The sequence below is a fragment of the Pteropus alecto genome, unplaced genomic scaffold (genome assembly GCF_000325575.1).
Source record: "Pteropus alecto unplaced genomic scaffold, ASM32557v1 scaffold50, whole genome shotgun sequence".
In the NCBI taxonomy this organism is placed as follows: domain Eukaryota; kingdom Metazoa; phylum Chordata; class Mammalia; order Chiroptera; family Pteropodidae; genus Pteropus; species Pteropus alecto.
In genome coordinates, this window is record NW_006431918.1 from 13,148,444 (window position 1) to 13,159,489 (window position 11,046).

Sequence of the window (11,046 nt, forward strand, 5' to 3'; positions counted from 1 at the left end):
TCTTTTGAAATATTTTTATTTCACCTTTTCTAACAGCAATATAGAAACAAATAATCATAAAAAATAAAATTATAAATTGTCCATTGATTATGTAATAGCACTTGGTATTGCTACAGAGAGGAGGCCTGGGGCTGGGTCAGGCCATCTCAAGCCAGCCCAGGCTCTCCAGGCTTCTGTGATCGCTGCTGAGCCCATGAAGGCATCAGACGTTACTGTGCACGGCAGTGTCAGTGGAGACTTTGAGTTTTACACCCAGGGGTCCTTGCGGATAGCAAGGAGAAGAGTAGATAATGAGTAAAACTGCAAACGATATTGTATACACATAGTAAGCCAGAAGGTTGTTCTGGGGAGCTGTCAACACAGGTTAGGTTACGGCTGACTCATGGGTATCTCTTGACCCACACAAGGCAGGAACTTCATAAAGTTAAATTGACTACGTTAGTTGTTTGTGTTCACTGTGGAAATAGGGAAGCTAACACATCTGACAACAAATAAGAAAACATATCTGTCTTTCCCCATCTACCTCTCTTCTCTGATCCCTTTCTCTTCCTCCTCCTGCCTTATCCCAAAATAAGATTCTCTTGGGATGAACTAAGCGAAATAGCCGAGGCAGCTAACCTATCCCAAAAAGCATGCCTTGAGCTCAGTTTTCCCTTAGAAAACAAAGAAAGAAGGAAGCATTAGGTTAACTGAGCAACTAAATAGCCCAGTTGACTCCAATTAATCGAACCGAAGAATTTCAACTAAATCATTCAGCTTTAGTTGATTCTAACTTTTTCAGTTACTGTGATGAATGATTTCTATAAAGAAAAAGAAATCAGTTTTGTATTTTTTTTTTTCCGGAACATGGAATGGGCTTTTCCATGTGGGTTCACGTATGTGCACGTGCATGTGCCTACAGAGCGTGTGGTGCATGTGTATAAGCTGCTTGAGAGTCCACGATCTCAGAACTGTCTCAAAGAAGTGGGGCAGGAAGGCCGTGTCAGGCCTTGGCAGTATTCGTATGCATTCCTGGGGAGAGGCGTAGCTGGACAGAGAAAAGTTCCCTCCTTTCCTGCCTGTGGGGGCCTGGCCTTCCGCCGAGGTCTTTGTGGATGAGGCCTCTGGGCTTTAGACTTTTGTCACTGCTCAGAGTTGGGCCAAAACACATTTGCCTATGTGGTTATAACTTTGTTGAAGGAAGCATAAACCCTCCAGGTCCTTGAGATCACAAAGAAGTGACCAATTTATTTTCTGTCTAATTAGGGAGCATTCATTTACATCCTCCTATGCCCGGCCCATAAAAGAAAAGCAACCTTTCCCCAGAGGGTCCTGGTGTGTGTGTGTGTGTGTGTGTGTGTGAGAGAGAGAGAGAGAGAGAGAGAGAGACAGAGAGAGAGAGAGACAGAGAGAGAGAGAGACAGAGAGAGAGAGAGACAGAGAGAGAGAGAGACAGAGAGAGAGAGAGACAGAGAGAGAGACTATGGAATCACGATTGGTAATACATGTTCTGTGGTTCCACTGTCCAGACATTGCTCTGAGTTTGACTCAAATATTCTGAATTGCAAAGTGGGAGGCGCTTGTGGGGGCTGAATGAGATGGAAAGTAGATGAGTTGGCAGTTTGCGGGTTTGGCAAAGCATTAGGATCGTCTTTGGAGTTCAAATTCATTGATATATGATCTGTCTAGTATTATCATAATGATTTAACACATCAATATTCTATAGCCACTAATGAGCTGTGTAACCTGAAGAAAGCCATTCTCTCTTTCTCTGGCTTTGCTTTACTCCTTAGTGAATGAGAGGTCTGTCTAGATAACATCAAAGGTCAACCCTCCCCCCAACCCCAACACACACAGCTGGCAGGGAACACCCGACACGTGGCACACTACCAGGTTAACTTTCCTAACCTGTTGAGGTCCTCACCTGGCTGATTCTCACTCTTGTCATTAGGGAGAACCTTTCAAAGTAAATTCCTGAACCTCTGTACTTGACCTACCCAACTGGCTTCACCATTCGGACAAAAATCAAACAGTTATTAACAAGTTAGCGACAAAATAGTAACAGTCTGATTCAATTAAAATAAGTCATTTAAGTCAGGCACAGAATCTCAGACAAGCTCAGGGCAAGTGTCTGGGCTCCCTCGAGTCTTTTTGGGGAGGGCGAGAAGGTAACATAGGTGACACTGTTGGAATCCACCAGGAAGCCTCTGCCGGCCCCAGGGAGAATTCAGTTGTGGGAAATCCACTGACAGACCTGCCCAGATCCGTCACCAGCTGTCTCCTAGGCACTCCCCCAGGGTTGTGGGGCGGCAAGGGGCTCTTTGGAGATTGGGACTGGTATATGTGGCTGGGCGGGCAAAAGGTGTCTGTGCTTCTCCACCCAAGCTACACCGGTGTGTCCTGGCACACACTGGAGATGGTTTACGTGGCACGCGGAAGTGCAAACTGTGGGGCCTGCATCCCCGAGCTGCACGTCGTGTTCCTTTCAGCTTCCCCTTCCTGCCGGGTCCCTGTCGAGGCTGTTGAGTCACCTGTTCAGGGTGAATTCGAGCCAGCGCTTAGGGGACAGCCACAGCAAGACGGGCACATCTGATATATCTAGTCACCTCCCTCTGGGGCTCAGGGCCTGTAGGGAAGCCTTCCACAAGAATCACAGCTTTTGGGGGCCCGCCTTTGGCATCCCAGTTCTCATAGCACCATTGATTCCTGGAAACAGGAATGTGGGTCGCTGAGGGGAGGACTGGGATGCGCCAGCTGGGAACCCGGGTCTCATTGAACATCTAGATGGAGTGGCTCTTTGGATGTGACGTGAGAGCCAGTCATGGGTGTGCTCGGCTTGAAGCTGGGGCTCTGGGGTGGTCACCTGCTGACAGGCCCTGCGGGTCCACAGTTCACCAGTCTCAGGGGAGCCCTGACTCCGGGGAGACCCGCTTGGAGTAACTTGGCCCCAATTCCCTTCCATGCCCCATCCCCACCTTCCAACCCCCCTGTTCTGACTCCTCTGCCCTCTGCTAGGGCTTCTCAGCAGAGGGAGAACCTCCGGGAGTTGATGTTCATCTTGGTGACTCCAATGAGCTTGAGCGGTGTGGAGAGGCTGAAGGAGGAGGCCAGCGGGGAGTCGCAGAAGAGGTCAGACAGCTCGTCGCGCTCCTCCAGCTCGTAGGTGGCGTCGTTAAGCATCCTCCTGTGGAGGTCGCAGGTCTGCTCGATCTTCAGCTTGTTGATGTCGCTGCGCAGGCGCATGAGCTGCCTGGCCAGGTGCTGGTCCTGCAGCCGCATCTCTGTCTGCAAGAGGGGAGGGGTGTCAGCACTGAGCTGGGCGGGGCTGCGGATCGCAGTCTCTGGCGAGCACAGACCCACTGACAGGAGACCCAGGTAATGGCTTGCAGCATCGTTCGGACCACCAGGAGGTATTAGCACATTCCCAGCTCAGGGAGGTGGACACACATACCGAGGTGACAAATGAGGACGTGCTTGCCAAACAACACTTTGTGCTGAACTAGATGCTATGTTTAAATCCTTCTGGAAGAGGTGCATGTTATTCCTGGCTTAATGGTATTTCCAGTTCAGACTCCTTATTTACAACTAGATTAAGAGTATAAAGAAATGCATGGGAGTGATAAATATCAAATTCAGAAGCATGGCTACCTCTGGGTAGGAAGGGGATAATGTAATTGGCGGGGGGAGGGTACATAGGGGCTTCAACTTGTACTGGTGATGTTTTATGTCTTGTGTTGGGTGGTGGGTACGCTGTTATATTGTTCTTTAAACATTTGAGAATGCGACGTTTCTTAAAGTTTCAAAAGAGCTAAACGTAAATATATGCTAATAATTATTAGGTGTTTTACTATAAACCAGGCGCTGTTCTAAGTGCTTTGGGTATGTATTAGCTTGGGTTGCCATACAAAACACCATAGACTGGGAGGTTTACACAAAAGACATGTATTTCTCACAGTCCTGGAGGTCAGGGAGTTCAAGATCAAGGTGCAGGCTGATGAGGTTCCTCGTGAGGACCCTCTTCCTAGGCTTTCAGACGGTCACTTTCTCGTTGCGTCCTCACATGGTGGAAAGAGAAAGTTCTGGTCTCTCTCTTTTTACCAGGATACTAATCCTTTCATGGAGGCCTCATCCTCATAACCTCAAAATCTAATCACCTCCCAAATGCCCCACCTCCAAATACCATCGCAGTGGGGATTAGGGCTCCAACATGTAAATTTTGGGAGGACACAGACATTCAGTCCATAACAGGGTAAATTAACATCAAACAGTCAGTCTCCTGTACAACTCTGTAAAGTAATTTCATCATCATCATCCACAATTTATAAATGAAGAGGCAGAGGCTCAGCAAAGTAAGCCACTGTGGCAAGTCACAAAGCTCATAAGTGACAGAGCTGGGATTAGGAACATAGACCATCGAACTCAGAAATCCAAACTGCTGACAACTAAATTCTCCTGCCTCTTCGGGTAGAGTTGGAGTGTGGGGGTATGGAGCAAGTTCTGTGCTCAGTGATCTAGTAGAAGGTTCATAATATTTCTAGTGCCTCAGTGCTTTCCGTCAGGAAGGGATGTGATAGCAATTCCTCACCTGGTCTAACATGTACAGTTTCCATGATTCATCTGCATGTCAACCTTGTAGTGTGGCAGCACACAGCCAGTCCTGTGGCACCAGCAGGACCGAGTGTTTGGCAAGTCTGGGAGAGTTTCCGTGAGTTGCTCGGTCTCACAGCTGTGTGATGGCAGAGAGGGGACTGAAGCCCGTGGGATCTCTTCAGGCTCCCGCTGTGGAGCAGCTTCCATTAACAACACTGCCGCTTAGACGGATCACCAGCTTTCCTACTTGACCCGGATCTGATTCCTACTCACCCTTCACTCTGCCTATGCTTTGTAAGTGCTTATTGTTTTAGTATTTTTGTGTCTTTTTTTGTATCTCAGCTGTGCCATTCACCTGGTGCTTGGAGCCGATCTGATTAAGAAAAATCAACCGTGAGATCCCAGAGTGCCCCTCCCCGTGGTGATGTAAATAAACCCAAATGTTCTTACTTTTCCCCCTGTTTACGTTCAGAATCAAGTGTATTACAGAGTAGAAAAATAAGCAGCTTCACCAGTCAGCATTTCATTGTTCTTTTCCACCCCTCTCTTTCATTTTAATATATCTTTCTTCCAGTTTCATAGAGGAGGAAAATCAAGATAGAAAGTCTTGATTGGGGATCAGCAAAGTATTAAATGGCAGAATTGGGATTAAGGTTCATAGGCTCCAGTTAATTAGTTTACTTCTCAATCCTTGGGCATAACAACCCAAATTTATTACCAATCAGACATTCTATTGGTCTAGAATAGCGCCAAATTAATGGTGGCAGGCTCACCACAGGACAGTTGGTCATTTATTAATTTATTTGGAGCTCCTAGCCATGCTTGCAGCTGGACTAGGTGCTGCCTAAACTCTTCTGAAGAAGACAGGAGTTAAATTTGAAAGACTGTGCTGGCTCACATGCATTGCTTTATTCGATATGGTCTTCTGGGAATTTTACTCAAACTTTGAAAAGCCAGGAACCCTATGGTTTAGACTTGACATCTGGCTTTAGGAATTGGATCTTTGCTCTGAAAAGATCCTTTAGAGTTGGAGACTTTGAGGTTGGGAAGGTGTCTGAGAGTGTCTGTGAGATGCTGCCAGCAGCGAGTACCTGGTGAGGGAAGGGGCCATCTTTCTATGGCCAATAGATCTGGTCAAAGGTCAGAGGAATGATTTAGGGTTTAAAACACATCAGAATCAGCTGGACAGAGGGGTGATAGTAGGGCACATGTCCAGTTTCCTTTGACAGGACAAAGGCCACCTTGGTGGAGCTGCCTCGCACACCCACTCAGCTTGGATGCACTCAACTCTGCATGAGGGAAAGAAGAGAAGAAGACCACATTTCCAGTGGGGCTGATGACTCTGGCCATTCCGCTTGTTTGTGCCCCAAGGCGAGGAGGGGCTGGGAATCTGATGTTTCCTCAGCAGGCCTTGGTGCTGAGGGCGTCTCACAATGTGAGCACCCCACCCTGGGAGCTGCTCAGAATACATATTTTGTTATGTCCCCTAAATGTAAATCAACTATCTCATCTGATGCTCCAAGAAACAGTGTTTATCCCAACACAAGAAAAACCAAAAGTGTTGTCCCTATTCTCACCTACTCTGTGGGCCACAAAGGGGTTTTCCAAACACTAATTTGACACTAATTTGAATCCTTACTTAAGAGGTAACTGCTGTAATCAAACCAGATCCATATAGAAAAAAGTTCCCATAGCCTCCAAAGAAACTTGAATAAAATGTGCAAGGCTAAGAGGCTTCCCCACCCCCACCCCCCAGAATTTTTTTCAATTGTGGTAAAATACACATAACATAAAAAGTGTACGGTTCAGTGACATTAAGCATCTTCTCATTGCTGTGCAACCATCACCATCATCCATCTCTGGAACTCTTTTCATTTTGCAAAACTGAAACTCTGTTCCCATTAAACAACAACTCCCTGTTCCCTGTCCCCAGCACCTGGGGACCACCATTCTACTTCCTGTCTCTATGAATTTGATGACTTTAGGCACCTCATATGAGTGAAATCTATAGTATTTGTCTTTTTGCAACTAGTTTATTTCACTTAGCACTAGGTCCTCGAGGACAGCTCATACAACTAAGAGGCTTTTTTTTTTTTTGCGAGGCAACCCTTGCTTGACCTCGCAGATTACAAGGACCTTGTCAGCTTACAATCCCTTATTTTTTATTTTTTATGCCTACAGCACCTGGTCTTCCTAGGTGGTCTCCCATCCAAGTACTAATCAGGCCCAACCCTGCTTAGCTTCCGAGATCAGACTGGATTGGGTGTGTTCAGGGTAGCATGGCCGTAGACTAAGAGGCTTTTTTATAAATTAGAAAATTCTAATGAACATATGTTTTGTTGATCCCGTGTAGAGTGAATCAGAAGCATGGCAGTTCCTGAGGGTGGTTACGGAGAGCAGGGTCTGGGATGGAGCTCCTTCCTTCTTTTTCTCTCTTTTCTGCCAAGGAGACAATCCAGTGGTAATGACACATACCCATCTTCTGATACATACTGTCAGATACAGTTTCCATATATTATTTTACTGCATCTTCCCATGACTCTAGATGATAGGGTTTTTGATCTGTTTTATGGTTTAGGAAACCAGCTCTGAGAAGTTAAGGAACGGTGCATGGTAGCACTGATCACATGGGGGCCCCCCAGAGCCCAGAGCTGGTGGCCTCTCCATGACTCCTATCCATCCATTGGTGGGCTGGGGCCTAGAGGCAGCGGAAATGGGAAATCCATTGCTGTAGGGTTAGAATCTGGGTTCAAGCTGAACCTTATTCCTCACTAGCTGTGTGGCTTTGGGCAAGTCACTAACGCTCCTTGAATTTCTGTCTCTTTATCTACAGAAAAGGAATAATGCCTATTCCAAGGACTGCGAGAAGCAAATTAAATAGTAAGTAATACGCCAAATAAGCTGAACAGCACCAGTCAGGTAAAGGGAAGAGGTTCACGGCTTAAGTCCTTTCTCTCCAGGGCAAGGTACAGGATGTGGGAATTGCCCGTGCTTCTCAGTTTTAAGACTTGATTAGAGAAACTGAGATACTAGTCCCAATGATTCAACTAATAATGTGAGTTTAATGCTCTCCTGGCAAAGGCTCAACTGTAGGAAGAGAGGATTTGTAATCCCCCGCCCCAGGGATAAAGGCACTTGCTGGATGCTCAGAGGTGTGGCTTGTAATTCCAGCAGTCCTATAATTAGGGTACAGTACTTGGTAAAAGGGAGCGAAACCACACTGCATCGCTGTCAGCACATTGTGGTAAAAGCACAGGAAGGGGGGGGGCGGTGGATGACCGGTGGCCTCTTGAGATAACTGCACTCGTGGTCTATGCTTGGCTGTAGCCCACACAGGTTTGTTTCCTTGTCAGACGAGAATGCTTTTTAGGAGAGCTTGGTTGTTTCTTAAGGTAGAAGGTGAATCCCCAAGGGAAGGATTAAGTAACTGAAGTTGGTAATTAAACTGTTGAAACTGCTCTTCCAGAGGAGATTTCCTTCGCTTGGCTTGGTGAGGGGTGGAGAGGGGCCTGGGAGAGGGGAGACTCCCAGGAGGATGGCCAGCAAGGAAATTCAGAGGACAGAAAGACCAAATACGAGTGTGTAAGTGGTTTGCTGTGAGGTCTCTTTAGCCAAGTCTCATGGGTTAGAAGAGGCGTTGACTCCTGCCTCTGGCTGGGTGACATAAAGACAAAGCCCGCGGTAAAATGATGTGGAGGGTATCCGGGAGTTCCTCAGAAAATCAAACACAGCACTGCCATATGATCCAGCAGTCCCACGTCCACGTACATACTCAAAAGAACGGAAAGCAGGGACTCGAGCAGGTATTTGTAACTGGCAGCATTGTTCACAGTGGCCACAAGGTAGAAACAACCCAAATGCCCACTGACAGGCGAATGCGTGAACAAAATGTGGCACATCCATACAGGTAAATATGATTTAGCCTTAAAAAGAGAGGAAATTCCGACACATGCTACAACACAGCTAAACCTTGAGGACAATATATAAATGAAAAAACCCAGACACAAAAGGGCAAATACTATAGGATTCCACTCATAAGAGGCATCCAGAGTAGTCAGAGTCACAGAGACAGACAGGACAATGGTGGTTGCCTGGGGCTGGGGTGGGGGGGGATGGATACAGGATTCTAGTGTGGGAAGACCGAAAGCTCCAGAGATGGGTGGTAGTGGCCACCGCACAACAATGTGGATGTACTCAATGAATCGTACACTTAAAAATGGTTCAAATGGTACATTTCATGCTATATATATATATTACCACAATTTAAAAACAACAACAAAAGCTGCGATTTGGGGGTGACCACCCCGACCTGGTTTGCCCAGGACCTTCCTGGTGTTAGCCTTCGAAGTCCCAAGTCCTGGAAACCTCAGAGTCGGCAAACAGGAGTGGCTGGTTCGCCCTACCTGTGGCAAGCGTGGCTGCAGGCGTTGGTGACTAAGGACCCATCCCGGGCAGTCAGAGACCCCACCTGTGGGATGCAGTCTTTAGCTTGAGCAGCACTGGGAACCGACCACATCCTGATGGAGGCCGAGCGATTGGGAGCTTGACGGCCTCTCTGAGATGGGTTAGAGGAGTGGTGGCCACAGGAGGAGGACTCGGACCAACTGGCGGGGGGAGAGAGTATTGTGCTCTTTGCCAAAGGCTCCTGCAGCACATGGGAGAAGCAGCGCTTTTGTGGAAATCTGGAGAATTTGCTTCCATCCTCAGCACCCCTCACCTACTTCCTCTGCGTCCACTCGCTCTTTCTAAAACACTGAATAATTTCTTGGTGTCCCAGGGAAACAAATACCCTTATTCCTTGATGCCAACAGGATCTACTTAAATACTTTTTAGACCTGATAGCTTCAGATCTAAAATGTCCCGAAGATTTTAGGTGTTAAAAATATATATATATAACATCAGACTGTCAGGCGCAGAAGAGGCAATTCTGAAGGTGCTACCTTTAACTCAGCGCAGCTTCTGCATCCGTCCTAAAACGGGAGCAAATGTACGGAGTCACACAGACCCTCCTCTTGCCAGCAAAGGTTCATGACCCCTATTCATGATCTGCGTTGTTTCTATTCTCTAGTCCTTTGTTTTCTGGAGAATTCTGTACTTTAGCCTATGAAAGCTTCAATGTTCTCTTAGTTTGGAAAAACAACAAGACAGTGACAGTGGTGACACGTGGCCCTGTGCAAATCAGAAAGCACAGTTGGGGCAGAGATTTCTGAATGCATCTCTAATGCTGGCCCCAGAGAAATCCCAGCGCCCATGAACTGGATTGGAGAGTGTGGTAATTAGCGCAGATCTGGGCAGACAGACAGAATCCCAAGGTGATCAAGGGCATTGTTTAATTTCTATTTCAAGGCTCGTATCTAAGCTGTCTCAGCCCCACAGCTGCGATTAGTCCCTGACCGATGTTGAAGAGAGAGACTGGGATTGAAATCCAGGCCATTTTCTCAGCAGCCCGTGAGGAAATAGAACGTGCTCTGTTGTCTATGAGATTCGATTCTTAACCTTGAAAAGGGTTTGCGTGACCTGTCTCGTGATTCTTTATCTTAACCAGCATGTCCAGCTTATTGTTTTAATCAGCGTTGTGTAGGAACGCATTTAGAAGTCTAGATTAAATATTATTCATTATTTGATCATGGGTTTGGCCTCTTAAGAGCCAGGATAATGCTGGTAGGCGAGTCGGGGTCACTGAGGTGTGCTGCTGGAGGACGACTCAGATTCCGGGAAAAAATTTTAAAGATTTTTTTTAAAATACCTCTAGAAACCAAACTGAGCTTGTGAACTTATTTCCAGGAGAAGCTGTCGACTCTGGGCCAAGGTTAGAATGGGTTCTCAAAGGTCTACCCTGGAGGGAGCAGACCACTGCTCCTGGCAAGCAGAGGCTTTGCTCATAGCTGCCACTTGCTCTGCAGCTCCTGGCCTTGGGGCCAGGGCAGATGCCAGGCTGGTTTGGGGATCTTTTGGACGCCCCTGGCCTGGGTTGTGGGTGGGCAGGAGAAGACTATGGCTCCCTTCCCCTGAGCAGGTGATAACCTGTCAGTCTGGCCAGGCTACTCTAAGGGGCTGTCGTGCTCCTCTGAGAGCCACTGTGTCTGCTGGGAGGGAAAGTCTGACAGAGCCCCGGAACTGGGGCAGAGAGCAGGCGGCACCTCAGGTACTGCCAGGGACTCCCCATCCTCTATGGCAAGAGTCAAGCTCTGCATGTATGATGAGATCTCTGATTTTTAAACTTAGAAAGTCCTGGGCCACACTGCCATCTTCTTGAGTAAGACTGGCCTTTGGGAAGGATAGGGTGATGCATGCTGAAGTGCTTCCAGATCTGTCTCCAGAGGCTCTGGGTTCTCGTCTCCTAGGGTCTGAATGCTTGTATCCTTCCAAAATTCACATGTTGAAACCCTCAGCGTGATGATGGCATTTGGAGGTGGGGCCTTTGGGAGGTGCTTAGTCACAAGAGTGGAGCCCTCAGGAATGGGATCAGCGCTCTTA

At 47.4% G+C, this 11,046-nt stretch overlaps 1 protein-coding gene and 1 non-coding gene across 6 annotated transcripts in view; both read right to left on the minus strand.

The window, feature by feature from the left end:
• Positions 1-765: 765 nt before the first annotated feature.
• Positions 766-11,046, minus strand: part of FAM167A (family with sequence similarity 167 member A) — a 39,340-nt gene continuing 29,059 nt past the window's right edge. For 4 of the 5 annotated variants that reach the window (XM_025042965.1, XM_025042963.1, XM_025042964.1 and 1 more), the window contains one exon: positions 766-3,264. In XM_025042965.1, coding sequence (XP_024898733.1) covers positions 3,001-3,264 — 264 coding nt within the window. In that variant the 3' untranslated portion in view covers positions 766-3,000. The remainder of the gene's footprint in view (positions 3,265-11,046) is intronic. The other variant, XR_001516369.2, reaches the window with a different exon arrangement.
• LOC112475210 lies at positions 6,742-6,860 on the minus strand. The gene has a single exon (XR_003044599.1). It is a non-coding gene; the product is annotated as a 5S ribosomal RNA (ribosomal RNA).